General features: G+C 42.8%; 1 protein-coding gene across 8 annotated transcripts in view; it reads left to right on the top strand.

The window, feature by feature from the left end:
* HMBOX1 (homeobox containing 1) overlaps positions 1-9,640 on the top strand; it is a 196,970-nt gene extending 187,330 nt beyond the window's left edge. For 2 of the 8 annotated variants that reach the window (XM_063088031.1, XM_063088032.1), the window contains exons 7-11: positions 2,957-3,039; positions 4,762-4,857; positions 5,961-6,055; positions 6,289-6,360; positions 8,031-9,640. In XM_063088031.1, the coding sequence (XP_062944101.1) occupies positions 2,957-3,039; positions 4,762-4,857; positions 5,961-6,055; positions 6,289-6,360; positions 8,031-8,168 (484 nt within the window). In that variant the 3' untranslated portion in view covers positions 8,169-9,640. Of the gene's footprint in view, positions 1-2,956; positions 3,040-4,761; positions 4,858-5,960; positions 6,056-6,288; positions 6,361-7,185; positions 7,734-8,030 lie in introns of those variants that run through there. The other 6 variants (XM_063088034.1, XM_063088033.1, XM_063088037.1 and 3 more) reach the window with 6 other exon arrangements.
* The last annotated feature ends 7,959 nt before the right edge of the window (positions 9,641-17,599 follow it).

The raw sequence follows: 17,599 nt of genomic DNA, 5'->3' as shown, positions 1-17,599 counted from the left end.
GAGTAACCTCCATCTGGGAAAAGAGAAGGCAAGGTCATCTGCAGAAAGAGTGACAGTGGTGGGTTTGAGAACTCGGGACTTAAGAGTGAAATGGTTTCAGGTAAGTGGGGCATGAAAGACGATTGGTTAGACAGGACTAAAACAATTGCCATCAGAAATGAGGGGGCCCAACAAAAAAATGATTACATTGTGTAATGTTGAATGTACTAATTATCCTGATTTGGGGGCATTACATATTGCACACAGGTATTGATATTCAATGCTGTAACCCACAGATATGTATAATCAATTATGTTTCAATAAAAAAAGAAAAAAGAAATGAGGAGCCCAGTTAACGTTGCAAAGCATGGATTATTAAAGAAACTAGCTGGCACTATTTTATGACTTGTCCAGGAGCACTTGTTACCTGGAGAGAAGGATGGAAGAGAACAAAGGGTGGGAGACTGGCCGGACAGGTACAGCAGAAGGACAGAAAAGCCAAATAATCTAAGTTTCTCCTAAGGGATAGCGTTCGTTTGGCTTGCTGTGGAGTTCAGGGTAAGAAATGAGAGGTGAATTCAGAAGAGGAATGATGGATAAATGGAGATTTTTTTTTTTTTTAATTGGTGGGAGACAGGGTGTTAATGATTGGAAACTATAAAGAAGGTGAAGAACAAATCTTTTGAAGAGGAGTAAGTAAGAAAGTTGATTTGGGAATTTCAAAATTTAAGATCATAGAGGTGGAATTCTGAGGGATGAGGCTTGTGTTCTTTCTAAAGCACAGATGGGAGTATATCTCTGTATGGCTGCCAGGCTACCCCATGCATTTCACGATAAAGTCTTTCTTCTTACAGGACAGGGCTCATCACAAGCTGGCCCCATCCTACCTTCCTGTCATCTCTTTGTGTGAACCCCATGTTCTAACCACACCCAACTCTTCTCTGTGCGCAGGGTCCTCAAGGCTTTTATCTACCTTTTTGCCTTGAGGCATGCTATTCTCTTTTGTATGAAATGCTCTTCCTCCTCTTCTCTGCGTTGTAGCCACCTGCCCATCCTCAAGACCCAGTTCAGGTGGGTCCTCTTCGACATCTTGCCTGGCTCCTGCCAGCAACATTGAGCATACCTTCATCTGTGCTCCCTTATACTCTGTCCATGCGTCCTGTGGCATTTTACCACAGGATATTCATTTATATTTCTTTCTCCAGTAGATTGTGACTTCCTTGAAGTCAGAAACTGTCTAATTCTATTCTTTACTCACGATGCTAAGCACATGTTAGGTGCTTATGTCTGCTTTTTGTTGTGCTCTTTTGAGTGAATGAACTAATCTAGTACATTTCAGATTACTGTGCATTCAGCTGGAGAATATTGTTAAATTTCAGATTCTGATTTAGTAAGTCTGAGGTGAGGTCTGAGATTCTGTCTTTCTAACAAGCTTCCAAGTGGTGCCTGTGTTGCTGGTACATGAGCTAATTCACAGTGTCTTGCCCAAGAAAACAGCAGAAGTGGAGCAAAGAGAGGCCATCAGAAATGAGGAAGCAGGGCAGTTACGAGGCTTGTGACTGGGAGAAACCTTCAGGAAGAACCTGGAGCCCCCCAAATAATAGCAGGAGATCACGCAGGAGGAGAGGCTCAAACCGTGGGCTAAAGCAGGAGGTCATGGTTGGAGGGTGGTTGTCGACATGGAGAGAGGGTACAGTTCCATGACTTACATTTCAGTAAAGAAGAGGTGGTGAGATGTGGGCGACCACAGCAAGGTGGGACTGCAGCAAGGGCCTGCGCTCTGGAGGAGAAGGCTGGCGAGAGGAGGGGGCATTGGCAGGCGTGTGGGGCCTGTCTCCCTCCAGCACTTATTCATAGAAGGAGGGCATTTGCACCAGTGCGAACAGGACTGGTGAGGGGACAGGAGAGGCTGGGTTATAGGGTGGGGGAAGCCCCTGAAGAAACAGTGGGTACTGGAATTTGACAAAGGATCGTTTCCTGATGTTAAGTTTCTAGATTCTAGTGTGAAAATTCTTTTTTTTTTTTTTTTTTCTAAACTCATAGATGACAGAGAAAGTAGCACTAATAAGCATTCTATTCCCACAGTCTCACAGGTCTGATCATTCTAAGGATGGGTTCAGCAAACCTAACTTTTTAAAGTTCTACTGTGCAAAATAATGCAGTATATACTTTTATCACATATGAAAAATGCAAAGAAAAATAAAATATTTAAATCTCCTCACACTAAGCCCTTTCCCCCACGATGAGTAATCAGTATTTACAGCCTGACATGTACTCTTCCAGCTTTCATTCATGCAAACTTAGTACACACGGACAGGAATTTTTTAATTCTATAATGGGATTTTCATATGCATATCATTGTGCAGATTGTTTTTTTCATTTAGGAGCGTGTCATAAACATCCCTCCAGGTCAGTGGACAGAGCTCTAACTTATTTTTTTCCTGGTCATTTTTAAATAGCTGTGTATAAATATAGATGTCGCACAATTTGCTCTGCCATTCTCCTTTTGATGGACAATTGGGTGATTTCCAATTTTTGTTACCACAAACAATATAACCAAGAAAAAGTCATATTGTCACCAGTTCCTCAATAACGTAAGTATGTGAATTTAGTCATACATATCAAAAATAACTTTTTATATCAATGGCATCTTTTAATGAAGCACAGCAGTTTGTAGACCTGTGCTATCCCATACAATGGCCACCAGTCACATGTAGCTGTTTAAATTTAGTTAAATAAAATTAGGATTCCATTCCTTACATCAGCCTCATTTCAGGTGCTCAATAACTATGTGTGTGTAGCGGCCACTGTTAGAAGAGGCCATTTCTATCCTTGCAGAAAATTTTCCTGGACAACCTGGACTAGACTGTCGAATGTCACATCTTAAAGGAAAGCTTACTTTTCAATGAGTTAGTGTTTTAAGGAGAGCCCTTTAAAAAAAGTAAAAACTTTGTATCTTTGTTGGTTGCCTCTCCAGTTACTTCAATGAGAATCAATATCCAGATGAAGCAAAGAGAGAAGAAATTGCAAATGCTTGCAATGCAGTTATACAGAAGCCAGGTAAGGCACAGGCCACTCTCAGCTCTGCAGCGCTGTCCTCGGGTATGCATCAGCACTTGGCGTTGCCACATCTCAGTCCTCATCCCAGCTGAGTGCTGTCAGCTTAGTCTGCACCGTCATTCTGCAAGTAGTCACTGCCCTGTCCTGTTCAAACAGTACTTCTGAGGTTTGTTATCATGGTACTCAGATCAAATGCTCACATCGGAGAGGTTTCAGAGAGTGACCCTGCATAAGATGTGAGGCCTCGAAATTACTATTTTTTAAAAATATATAGATTTATTTTTTCAAAAGTTTAGCATACATATATCAATTCTGGTATATATAGATGTATCTATAGACATATAGATAAATCTATCTATCTATCTATTTTTTTGGTAGTGGGGGGTATGGGGATCAGGCCAAAATAGTTTTAGTTTGAGAAAGTTTGTTGATAAAAAATATTACGATAGTTTTTTTTTCTTTTACAATGATTGTAAATTATGTAATTCTGTATTCCTTTTGGGGGAAAGAATTCCTTTTGGAGTTGGCTCCTTCTCAAATTGGAATGACTTCTGCTTAGCTGGGAAAAACTTAGGGTAATACCATTTTGAAGTCTTGTTGTTCCTGTGAAAGTCAGCAAAACCGCTTAAATATTTCGTATGTATTTTCTTCCACGCGTTAAAATATTATTCCACATTTTACAGATTTTGTTACCAGAAACCATTCTCGGTTAAGATGATCTGATTGATTTCCATTTGGCCAGTTATTTTGATTGGTTTAAAGGCTATATACAAAAATATCAGTGTTTTATATTAAAGGCTATATACAAAATATCAGCGTTTTATAACAAACAGTAATTTATTCTCCCATACCCAGAAGCCACACTTCTAGAAATCTATACTGTAGAAACTCAGCTCCAAAAACACTCAAGTGAGAAGAACCTGTGTTCCCTTTTACACAAGCCAAAAGTTTCTGCACTAAAGCCATGCATGACCTTGAACTCTCCCTAAGTACTTGACCCCTATATCATCAAGGCCCTAACAAACCTGTTTTCTGGTTTCTACACCCACTGTGGATTAAAAGCTGAAAAACAGAAAAGGACAGGAGAGGAGGGAATGATATAGGTGGGTCCTTATTGGCAAGCATGGTGTTATCTGTAAGAAGTTACATTTGATAGCAAAGATGATGATAATTCTAAATTACAACCTGAATTGTGCTATGTATTCCACGGTAGTAACAGTTGTGGATGATCGTAGTGGCCTTTAGCCTTCAAGAAAATGTGTAACATCCTCTGTCTTAAGACAGCAGGAAACTAGTTAATATAAGGTCTTAAAGGTGTAAGTAGACTTTTATTATCTGGATGCTTGATTAAAAAAATAACTTATTCCTCTAGAATGATGCCAATTAAATGGATCCTCCACCGTACTATCATATAAACTTTGATCTGGCACCCAAGCCAACTGACTTTGTAGAATGCTTTAATATTGTTTATGGCCTTTTGAAATGAAGCATATTTTGTCATCAGTTGCTATTTGTGTATCCATTTATGTGTTTATTCATTCAAAAATAATTTGAGTGTGTACATGGTACTAGGTAATGCTAAAAAATAATTCCCCCCTGCACTTGTTATTTTGGCATTTAATGCAATCAAAAGCAACTTTAAAAGAAAAGTGTTATTCCTTAAAATTAGTTCATTCATGGGTTCCAGATATAGATTATCTGACTTACTGCATGCATTTACAGGCAAAAAACTGTCAGATCTGGAACGAGTTACCTCCCTGAAAGTATATAATTGGTTTGCTAACAGACGGAAGGAGATCAAGAGGAGAGCCAATATCGGTAATGTATCAGCAAGGCTGCTTTCTCTTGTGACGCAGTTACGGACATCAGTTTATTTTAAGAGTGACTTCAGTTTAGAAACTGCAGGTCTGAATGATCCTAACTTTTAAGCCTAACAATGCTTAAAACTTTTGACCTGTATGTTTTTCTTCATTGTATTTTTAATAACCCAAAGTGAGTATTATTTACACTTTCTGTATTATTACAATAATGACATTGTTTTCTTATAAAACCCATTGTTCTTAATGTTTTAGAATACAGAATTAGACATGACACCTAAGCAATTGATTACTCCTGTGGTACACATTAAAGATATTGGTAGGATCTTGAGAGAGGAAATGTGATAACCCGTGCTCCTTTATTATTACTGGGCTATGACTTAGTAGGAAACACCTGATTAACAAAATCAGAATGAAAGAGACTTAACAGAAAAGGAATACAGTAAAAAACAGGTAAAGAGCATTTAAGAAATTTGAACTCTTGATTTAATCATTTCACAATGTATGCACATATCAAAACCACATTGTACCATAAATATGTACGATTTTTATTTGTCACTTATACCTTGATAAAGTTAGGGGGAAAAAAGGAAATGTTAAAACTGCCCCAGGAGGTACTATGAATACAACTAAACAAGGAAGAAATAAAGGGTTTTTTTCCTCCCATTCAAAACTATAGTAAAAAAAAAAAAAAAGAAGAAATTTGAATTGATGAGATTGGGTTGGGGGATTGGTCTTGAGCTTCTGAAATTGCATTTCATTTATAAATATACTTCCTTTTCATCATTACAATTCTCAAATACTTTATAGAACTCTAAGACAGGAGGGCTATTTAGTTAGCAAGTATTTATGAAGTACCTCCTGTTAATGTCTTAAACTTAATATGCATAGCAGCAGGGACTCCAGAATGGCAAATGTGTACCTCCTGTGATCTACATGTACTTGAATTTCATCCATCTGCAGTTTAAAAGAAACAAAATACAGAGGAATATAGGTTATTGTTTAATTATATTCTAATTTCCTCAATACAAAAATTAATTCAGTGTTTCAGTCATATATGATAAGGTAGCCGGTAATTTAGGGATCTATTTGCTTTTTTCGAAGAAGCAGCAATCCTGGAGAGTCATGGGATAGATGTACAGAGTCCAGGAGGCCATTCCAACAGCGATGATGTCGATGGGAACGACTACTCTGAGCAGGTGAGCAACCAGGCAGAGGTGCTTAGTGACCAAGTGGTGGGATAGTATGACAGCTCAGTTCTGTGGGTGTGGCTCTACGGGGTGGGGGAGGGAAAAGTCAATGTCCCTCCACTCTGCTCATGTGTCTAGTTAGATTTTCATGTAATTTGAAAGGAATGTGGTAAGATTCAGTTGTCCTGTTGAATTTGTGAGAAATCGTTATTCACCCCCATGGATTTATTGTCATACAACAGGATACTTGGCAAGTACGCAATGGGGAGGAGGAGGAGGGAAGAAGTTCAGAGGGAGGCAGAGAAGCAGAGAAGGTAGAAGAAGAGAGGAGGATCTGACCCAAACAAGCAAGTTACACCATTCACCACACACACTCAGTGTTCGAGAAGTACTAGGGGCAGCGGGCAGCTGTGACCCATGCCTAACACATACCGTTGCAGGGCACAATGGAAGGCCCTACCCACTCCAGCCCCATCACAGTGGGAACCCTTGTGCCCAAAGGAGTGGTTCTTCCAGAGTCTCTCCGGCACATTGACACATGCATCCTCTCATAAGTGCAATACCTGCATGTCCTCTCACCTCGCCCCCATTTATTTTGCATTGCTTGGAAAAAGACGTATTTAACTGTAGTCACTGCATGGAATAATTCAGTAACTAAGACTGTGGGGGTTGTTCCCCCCTTGTGTATGTTGACATAGCATTAAAATTTTTATAGGATTTAACTTTCATTTCTGTTTGGAATATGCAGAGAACATATGGTTCCTTCCCCTAGACCAAAGCAAGAAAATTTCTTTTTCCTGCAAGGTCTACACCTTTTCCTCACCCATTGGCCAGTTTGTAAATACTGTCTTCCATGTTCTTCCTCCTCCCTGGCCTCTGTTTAGCAGCTTGAACACAGACACTCCCAGAGTGCATGCGATTCTGTGCTGATCTCTTTTCAAATTCCGAAACCAATCTGTGAAAATCAGAATGAAGCAATAATGCCCGCACTTCCCAAGGGTTACCTTTTTCCCTTTAGGACTCCAGATCACAGCCCCACCTTTTACTCAGAGGATGTTCTGTAAGTCTTTCTAGTCGGGAACATTCCTCTTATTTTTCAGCCAACCAGTATATGGATTGTTTCCATCTTTTTTTTACAGATGCCCGGAGGGCAGCAAATCCCAGACGCTTTTTTCCCTAAGCATCTTACCCTTTCCAAAGCTCTTTGATACAGCGTTCCTCTGAAGATGTGTTAGGTGCGAAACGTACCCCTTCTTCGTAACAACGTCTTCAGTGCCTGAAGTACATCCTGCAATGCCAGTCTTCTCCTTCGCAGCTTTGTTTAACACGCTGAGCTGTGCAGGATGAGAGCTCCACAATCCCCGACACAGCTGCCTCCCCCGGAGAGCTCTGCAACTTCCTCCCATAGCCATTTCCAGTGGTGACAGTTTTGTCCTGTTGGAATTGAGAACTTTTTTTTCTTTTTTTTTACAAAAATTCATTTTTATCTTGAAGGTGTTTGTGTCTGTCATGTTAAGTTTTGTCTAGTTTTCTCAGTTCAGTAGAGCAATACCATGAATTCTCATAATCTGTTTGTAAAAATAGAAATCTGGAATTTAATAGCTCACTACTGTGACCTTCAATGATTAGTGCTGTATTTGTTGCAAACACAAAAATCCAAATTATTGGTTTTATGTCAGTCGCTACAGGTGTGATCAGCAGCAGCAGCAATCTTTCTGATAGAATGATTAAAATTCTCAACGAGAAAAAACATGTTTAGTGCCTTTTATGTGTTGGATTGTAAAAGTGCCAACTGAGAGTCTCTGGACCTATTTCCATTCAGTGTCTACTTAAATATAGTCCACCTCTCCTCTGTCATGAGACCCTCCCCCACTGTTTCCTCCCATGGAAGTTTGGCCTCCTCTCACCCCAGCATGCCTTCCTGTGAGCTGCAGAATCACACTCCTCCACTAATAACATCCGTTTCTTATTTCTGCACATCTAGGATGACAGCACGAGCCACAGTGACCACCAAGACCCCATCTCATTAGCCGTGGAAATGGCAGCAGTCAACCATACCATCTTGGCATTGGCCCGACAAGGAGCCAATGAAATCAAGACAGAGGCCCTGGATGATGACTGATCAGGGAGGGCTAACCATGACTAGTTAACTTAGTTTAGATGTAGCACCTTAGTGGACTTTCCTCGGTCCTTACCATGTGTTCTTACAGTTTAACTCACAATTTCTCGTGTGTCGGGTAGTGTTAGGGTCTTGTTGTGTGAAGATGGCATGGTGCCTCAGCCTTTGCATATACTCTCAGTATTAATTCCCAGTAACTAGTAACCCGCGGCCAACCAGACTTCCCCCGCCCCCAAGGCTAGGACATCTTGCTGCTCTGTCTTTCATTCCAAGAAAGTGCTTCCAGGTATCTAGATAGCCCTCAGTTCTCAAATGTTAGGCTACACATAAAATCTCGGGTACCTTTAGATTCATGTAACACTAGTCTACCCCCTTTCTTCCCCAAGACTGATAGGAGCAAGCTGAGGTAGTGGCACAGGATTGACAGACACCATTTGGGGAGTATCCACAGCATAAAAGGAACACTAGAATCCCCACCTCAGCATGAGAATAACCGATTCCAGCTGCAATAAGCCGTGCCTCGTTACAGTCACACTGTGGCTAGATTATACTTCTTTGGGTGCTGTGCTAAGAATGTCAATGGAAAAACTCCATCTCAGATTTTGGTTGATGTTAACATGCCTGACACAGATATCCTTTCTTCTCACAAGCTGTGTGACTTAGCAGATAAAATACTGCCTTTGGGACCATGATTAAAAAAAAAAAAGACAAAAAACAAAAGTCATAAGAAACAACCCCAGCTTGAGAGCGTTGGAAAAGAGTATGAGCCGAATGTCTGATGGATGCCAAATCCTGCACTTGGCACCACTGTACATTCCGCAGCAGTTATCAGTGCCTGCCTGCAAAAGTTCTGCAGGTCATCGAGGAAGCTGCTTTGCCTCCTGTCGTGTTCCCTTTCCCTGCTACCAAACAAAGTCTTTCAAGGATGGAGCTAAGGTCAAAAATGAGTGAAAGAATTACAGTCTTTGTATCCATTAACTGAAGCCCCCTCAATCTGAGAGGCCGATAGAGGGCTTTGTAGGGGGATTATGTTGACCGACTATCAGAGATGCAAACACTTGCCTAAATAGGAGCAGAAAAAAGCAGGGGACATTTACCACTTATCTTGTGGGTGTGTGAGATACAACAGGATGTGACTGCTTTGGTGTTCTCTGTATTCTGTCCTTGTAGAGGTGTGAAAAGCTATATTGCTACAGGCAGTTTATTTAATAATTGGAAGCCATATTGATAATGGATGTGGTAATATTTGTAAAGTTTAATCTACTTTAAGCGGCAGTAACTAATGTAATTTTTTTCCTTGATCACATATGTAGCACTTTTGTTACTTTTTAAAGATATTTATATTTGATAAATCTTTTTTTTTCATTTTGAGAACTCAAAATACCAAACAGTGAACTTGCGTTATAAAGTCACCCTATGATCACCTTGTCATCTAGTAGCAAAATGATGAACTATTCATGCATCAAAGAAAATTACATCTGCTGGCCTTGTATGAAAATGATCTCTTAACATCTTGATTAAATGACACACTGTCACTGTGGGTAAGAGGAAACAGCCTTCAGCATAGCAGCGTAGGGTATGTGTGAGAGTCACAACTGCTGTATATTTTCTGCCTCATTCCACCTCTCTTTTCTGCGCATAATAAAGCCTTGTTTCAAGGGGAATACAGGGATGGCCATTGAGCAGGGCTTCTGTCTGTCCATTACCTGGAAACAATTTCTAAGGTAGAAGGAAGGTGCCATTTCCTGACCTCTTCACCCCTCTCCCCACTTAAAACTGTTGAGAGAGAGAAGGAGAGAGACTTCCTGACCTTTCTCATTGGTGAGATATTGAATATCTGCCAGTTTTTAGCTGGTCTCACTCCACTGAAGGCACACACTGGTAAATCACCTTCTTATCTATTAATCCTGCTCACACAAGTGTGAGGAAAAGTCTTGAAGAGGACATGAAAGCGCCACCTTATATCTGTCTGTAACTTTAAAGAGCTATAGAGACAGGGCCTGGTCCTGCTCATCCATGGATTTCAGGGGGAAAAGTGTACCTTTTCCAGCACCAAGAACTGAAGTAAAACAGAGTAATCTTCTCTTTTTTACTGTATTACTTGAACAAATAAATTCAAGAGTAGCATTTGTTATTCTCAGGAATGATTCCATCCCTCTTCCCGGGCTCATGTTTTTTCTTGGTTTATTTGACTTTTTATTTCAATTAGGAGATTGTGTTATCTTTCTTTCCTTTTATTTTACTTAGAAGAAATATAAAATATTGTATCTTTCCATTTTGGTGGAATTTTGTCTGCTTATTCTTAGTTGAATCAGAAAAAACAAGGAGAGAGAAAAAAATACACTCTCTGACAAGCCACATCCATGATTTATTGTCAGGAGATTATATTATAATTGATAGCTTCTTTATGATGGGATTGCTAGTATCATCTGTTCTTGCTGGTCTTTTTAAAGGAACAGACTCAAACTGTTGAGACAGCTGCACTTTCTAAAGAAATGCTATGATAGCCACAGAAGAGCTAGGTTTCATTGTTTTAAGACCTTTAAGGAAGGAGAAAGCTTCAGAGAATAAAGGAGAGTTTGTATCCATGAAGGCAGTGCCAGGCCCCATCTGGCAGTATGGTAACACTGAGAGAATGTTCCTGCCTGTGTTGGTGGAGACAGGAGGAAGGAATCTTTGACCCACAGTTCTTCCCGTAGTTAGAGAAGACTGCTGGCCTGCTTTTAAGACTCACTGCCTTACATATGACTTCTGCTTTGGGGTCTAGATGTAAATCTGCCGTCAGTTTCCCATTGATCCCAGGTTCTATTCTGCCTTCTCATCCAGGCAGCCTTAGTTCTTACAGTGGCACTTGGAGCTGCCACTGTTTCATTTCTAGTATCTTTGGATAGTAAATTTCTTTCTTAAGCTTTTTCAGGTTTTAGAGATGGTTTTAAAATAGAAACCCTAAACTGTTCTGCCTCTGAAGGGGACATAGGCAGGGTCTTAAAAGCCATTCTCTGTGCTTTTGGGTTGCTCTGTCCCTCTCCCTCACTCCATTCTACTCTTCTGCAAGCCCCAGAGTACTCTTCCAGGGGCTGTCCCTTCCTGGTTGAGGAAGACTTTTTAAAAGTGTGGGATGAGGGGAAAGTTGCCAACAAGTATTCGTGTAATTTGTCTCCTGTTAATTTTTAAATAATACTTTAATTGAATTACTATGGTCAGATGGGTAAACTTCTGACCCTTCTTAAAACACCTTACGTAGGGACCTTTTAAGGATGGACCATCTTAATGAGATTTCTATCTGTTGATAACCCTAACATCGAATGAAGGCCAGGGGAGGCCTTCAGTACACTCTTATCTGAGACTTCTGTTTATTTCAGGAAAGCTTATACTGTTGGAGTACCCCTTAAGGCAGTTGTGTTCACAATGTCAGCCTTTAAGTGATTGGTAGTTACCTTCCACCTACCTATGGATTCTGTACAATTCTCACACTTATTGGGGGGACAGTACCCCCCCACCACCCCTGCACATACACGTTCCCATGGCTCTTCACAGGAAGAAGGGAGGCATAGAGTCCCCTTAAAGCCACATTTCACCCCAGCTCGGTAGAGGTGATCACCTGAAGAGACATGAGTGAGAGAGAAGCTCATTACTACTGAAGTATGCAAGTCCAGTACTCCAGTTCCTGGTAGGTTTATGATGGCAGGAAGTTCAGTGGTCATTGTACCTTGTCGGTCCAGATATTGAGATTTATTTTTACCTCAAAGGGGACAACTGTGAAGATACCATTTTGGTTCTCCCTTTTTGCCTTTGTCATGAGGAAATGTTGACTTTAGAAATTCCCCTCTTGGATGCTAACCATCAGGCACCATGTATAAATAGACTTGGATCTAACAGGAATCTCCAGCCTCATCCTCTCCATCTGTGAACAGCTCCTCTTCCATTGTCCTCTGTGTCCCACCACTAAGTCGTGGTCTTTGCTGAAATTTATCTTCCAACAGCAGGCAGAGTAGATGGGCGTGGTCCCTCTCTTAACACACACTCCTTCCTGTCTTGACCAGCCACATATTCCACTGACCAGCTACATTATCTCTGACCATGCCGTGGAAATAATCCTTTTCCACAAATGGTCCCCACCCCCTCCTAAAAATGTGAACTTCAAGTCCTTACTCTCCCTTTGGTCTCAAGAAGGGTTTAGTGAGAAGCCGTCTTCCCATTCTACTCGTGGCTCTGCCTTTTAAAATTGCTTTTTGTCTTCTGTTGTTCAGAGAACAACCACAGTATTTTTTTCCCAGTGAGTCTCAACAGATTCTTAGGCAATAATTTTTCTTGTTGATGATCTTGGTTGGGCTCAGTAGCACTCTACATTGAATAGCCCTGACCTACATTGTGCATTGGTTTCTGTGTTAATCTCTGTGATTTAAATTTTATGTCAGAGTGGTGATAGATGTTGTCATTTTGTTATTGTGATTATTAGTAATGCTTTACTACTGTATTCATTGGGGCTGCGTTGAGACCAGCCAAATTCATTTATAGCTTTACTGAGCCGGATTTATTTGTCAAGATTTCCCAAGTGAACGTTGGGCCCATTGACCAACTCTCACTGGTGGTATCTTGGGGGCTGCGGGATTAGGGTGGGGGGGTGCACTGGGCAGGGGTGGGAACCATACACGTAAAGCATTCCTTTTCTGTTTGTGCTCTAAATAGCAAGGGTGTTTACTCAGGATTGGGATTGCTTGTCAGCCATATTGAACTGGGCAAACTGAGCCACATGCCCTGGAAACCCTCTACCGTTTCTTCACTTCCATGTTGTCTGGTTTATATTCCCTAAGGATACCTGAGCCACCCAGTGTACAGGTACTGTACCCTAATGAGAGGGGAAGATTTCCAGGGGAGGCAACTGTGAATGGCCAGGTTACCTCTGTGGATGTCATGGACATAACCATCAAAGCAGAGGCCTTTTCTCTGCTGTAATACAGTCTCCTTTATTATCCACTCTTGGTTTCAAAGATGAAGAAAGATTTCCCTTCTGCTGTCAAGAGAACTACCACACTAACCTGGTAGGAAAGACTTTTTAAATACAATAAGCAAGAAGTCAGTTTTCTGATTACAGAAACTCCTCTGTCATAAACAAGTGTGTTCAGAGAGGCTGTTCTTAGTTCTCTTTATGTATAAGCTGAAAGTGATAAGCTATTGCTTCTGCTGTCTTAGAGGGCCGATGGTCGACGCCCTTATCTCTGAAATCCAACTCTTTATAGCTATGTACGTTCAAAAGCTAGAATTGTGTAAACCGAGCTGTTTCTGTGTTGGTTCCGCTATTGCTTGGTGAGAAGGGGAAGGGCAGCCAGGCGGTGCCTGGGATCGGAGGGTCCCACTTCTCATGGCACTGGCTTTCTCTTGCCATCAAGAGGGGAAGGGAGGGAGGGGACAGTGAGGGACCTTTGGCCACACCCCTCTGAGCTCACCAGCATGGGAGACATGCTGCCTGCTTACCAGATGTTGGGGCAGAACTCACTCTAGTTGATTCCATTTATGTGAAGTCTGACTGGCATTTTCACACCACTTGACAGGTGACTGTGTGCATTCCACACCCATGATCTCATCAGCCAGCTCCCCAACAGCACCCCCAACAGCAGGGTGCTTCTGTGGGGAGCGCCGCCTTTCTCCTGTCCTGACACCCGCACACGGGCACACCTCTCACTGGTTTGCCCCAGTCTGGACGGCGGCATCCGCGCATGTCCAACCCCTCTGTGCAGCCGCGCGGGCAGCAGGCAGGCGTTGCCCATGCAGCCCAGCTCGCACTTGGGAAATTTGGGGTTGCCAGCTCCCTTGACTCCGTTTTCATTTTTTCTTCTGCCTTTGAAATAGGAGTGGCTCCACATGGCCATAATTAACTCTCAGACCCACATTGGTGTGCTGTGATCAAACGAAGGTTCGGCTGGATCTTTTCAAATTGTAACCATGGTAATTGAGGGGGGTGGCATAGAATGAATATATAAAAGTATAATGGCAATTGTTCTGAATGACTGAGTGTCCTTCTGACATGTAATTAGCTGTTTTAGCAGGATGTAGATTGGCATGGTCATAATTAAAAGGATTTCTGTGCTTTATGTGACTGAAAATGGCAGAGCTCCCATCCCCTGTTCCCTTTTAGCACTGATGCTCCCGAGAACATTTGGAACAGCAACTCAGTCAACTAAAATAATGACATAGTGTTCATGTTCTTCTCTAAGTAAAGGAGAAGGATTTGGAGTCATTTCAACTTCAGAATGGAAGCCTTTGATTATTGCTCCCCACTTGACTTCTAGGTTACTTGAGACTTCTCTCACTTCTAGTTGCAACCTGCTCCACCTTGCGCAGAGACCACAGTTAGAATCCTAAATTGAGTCAGCCTCTGACCAGGCCTCCAGATCACTCTTTCCCACTTGCTGGCCAGCCAGGCACCTGGTTGGCCTGACTTGCTGTTTGCTGCTTTCGGAGCTCCCTAGGATTTTCAGAGTTTTCCTTGGTTACTTAATATTTCCATTGCCATCACTATCAGTAAGTATTTACCAAACACGTTTACAAAGAGTTGAACAGAGTTTTCCTCTTGAGTGATAAGATCTAGAGCAGACAGCAGGACATAAACACACATAACTTAATACGGGCCTTAAGCACCTGTGTGGCATGATGGGGTGCTGGTACTCGCAGGGCTCTGAAGTTACAGGAGCAGGAGGACACAGGTGTGCCCAGTGCTTCTTACATCACTGGCACACAGCTGCCACCACCTCTATTGTCCGGAGCCCCATGGCTTGGCTTTGCCAGTGTGATTGTCTCGCTAGCACTTCTAGGTCCATCTCCTCTGCTGTCTCCTCTGTGCACCCTGTACCCCTGGGCATCCTGATGTCTCAATGTCCCACATGGTCCCTACTCTTCTCATCCGAGGCGTCCATGGATAGGAGCTGCTGAGTCACTAACTAGCCTTTCTCTAGAATATGCTTTGCTTGGTTCCCACCCCCCTCACTTACAGAAGTCTTTATTGAATTATGTGATCAAGAATGAGTCTGCAAGATACCAGCACCCAGCATGGTGCCATATGGCCTTGCACGAGCAGTTTTGTTCCCGTGAGGTTTATGGTTGTGCTGGGTGGGCCTGGTTCGATGTTTCCTTTTTCAAGCCTAGACACTCCAGGATTGGCTAGTAGCCACTAAAGAAAACACAGCTTTTCCTATTTTGCTGCTTCTCCCTGTATAATTCCCCCTCGCCCGATTCCATCGCACCTTCACATAGCAGGAGTCCTAACCTAGCTAAAATGCTAGTTACAATTCATGAGAATGCGGAGGTGAGCTGCTCATTTGTAATTGTCCTCTCCATGCACTCCCTCCACCCCAACACACACACCTAGAGAATTCAGGAAAAGGTTCTTATGCCTAGGATTCCTTTACTTTTATTTTTGTTCCACCCAGAATACCTACAGTGATATGTGTAGTAGCTGGGCTGGGTCAGGAAAAACTCCTGTGAAAGGTTTCACTCAGTGCTTCTCCTGGAAGATCTAAAAGTAGCCTTACCTTATGCCCAGCCCCTGTTGCACACCTGCATTCAAGATGTATGTGCGGTCACTGAGGCTGTTTTCTTTGGGATTCTGTCGGTCTTTATGACACTTGGAATGGTTATGGATTTGTCACCCCAAAGAGCAGAGCATCCCTTTTCTCATTTTCCCAGCTGCTGAAAGATAACCCTGTCCATTAGAATTTAGAATCTGTCATAAGATTAGAGATTCTGAGAACTGGCTAGCTGAGTCTAAATCTGTGATTTGAGAGACATGCATTAAAACAGCCAGCAGAACATTATTCTGATTATCTGCTTACATTCAAAGAAAATAGAATTAGCGCAGTTGAAATCTTCTGACATAATCTGCTGTCATGGGGATCAAAGTAGTAGGTGTGCTGCTTCAGGGATGGTGTTACTGAAAGTGAACTGGCGTTGGAGAGACGTTTCTCTTCCCAGATGTTCCCAAAGGCTGCTTTGGTGATTCACAAAACCCTACACAAATATTCCTTTACCAACAGCAATCCCCACCCCTTTCCCCAACCAAAAAAAAAAAAAAAAAACCCACCCCATGTATCACAGTCAGTGAAAATATAGGTAATGCTTACCCATGAAATATGCATTTTTTGGAAGAAAACGTCAGAAGTTAATCTTGTAAGAAACTGGAGTAAAGATGCCACCATTCTAAGTCGTAATACTGCAGGAGACAGACATACAGACCTCCCGAGTGTTCAGGGCCCGTCCTCACAGCCGCCGACGTTAACTAAGCTCATACCACATCTGGGGTCTATGCTGCCTCACTGAGCACTTGGCGAGTCACAGGCCCCGCGTGGAACACATCACCTCAAGGACTCTGCCGCTTCTTTCCTTGTAGTGGGGTGTTAATCAGAGTGGACCTCATGGGACAGTCTGCCTGTCAGTGCCCTGGCTGAAGTCACTGCACACTACCTGTTCCACTTTCCCAAGGGACAGTGCTGGACAGTCTCACAGGTGCACCGTGCTGTTGCTGTCATCTCTGTGAACTGAGCTCCCTCTGACGCTGGGCCGCATCCTGATGAGCACCGAGACACCACAGCCCCTGCCCTTAGTCTTCCTCTTGGTCAGTGACGGTGACAGAAGTGCAGTGCACATCTGAGTGCTGGACTAGAACTTGCCAGCATGCCTTGCCTGCTGCTCAGTGAGGGCAGAAAATGCGAAAATCTCTCATGCTCCTGTTTTCTCTCAATTCAGCTCTTGTAGCACTTTTTGATGTCTTACTTTCAGGCATTCCGCTTGTGTGTAGAAGTGTTTTGCCGTGCCATCCCCTCCACCTGCTGTCCCCTCCATCATTCACCACTGGGGCGAGGGAGGATGTTGTGGAGATCAGAGGTGCTGGTGTCCTGGTAGTGCATCAGTGTCCACCCTGCCCTGGGCCTCCCTGGCTCCTCAGGAGCTTTCACTGGCCGGTAAATAGCAGGTGCATGGAGACAAGTCCAGATCTGGGTTCAGCATAGGAGCTTGCTAGTGTCCAGAATCCAGCAAAGGAGTGAGCTGCCTGGGGCAGAGGTTCATGTACAGACCCAGTGACTGCTGGTCAGGGACGCTGAACAGGGACCAAGCTGCCCTGAGGACTCAACAGTCTGTTTCTTCCCTTTCCCCTTTCCTAGCTCTTTTCCTTGCAAAAATAAGTGCTTCTCTTGGGGATTGTTTCTGTCATTGTCTCTTCTATCTGCTCTGTCATGTCATGGCACCCTTGAAGCCCCAGAGAGGGAAGCCACCACAGGAGCACAGCCACAGCTGTGGAGTGGTCCCTACAGGAGAAGCTACAGGGTGACTGGGTAGAATGGCTGGTCCCCATAATGTACATTGTTACATGAGCTGGCTAATGGGGCTTTATTATCCACCCCACTCCCCAGAAAACTTTAATTTGGAGGGAAAAGGGTATG

Source organism: Cynocephalus volans, chromosome 2 (assembly GCF_027409185.1).
Source record: "Cynocephalus volans isolate mCynVol1 chromosome 2, mCynVol1.pri, whole genome shotgun sequence".
Taxonomy (NCBI): Eukaryota; Metazoa; Chordata; class Mammalia; order Dermoptera; family Cynocephalidae; genus Cynocephalus; species Cynocephalus volans.
The sequence above is the reverse complement of the archived record's forward strand: the minus strand, read 5'-3'. Positions and strand labels throughout refer to the sequence as shown.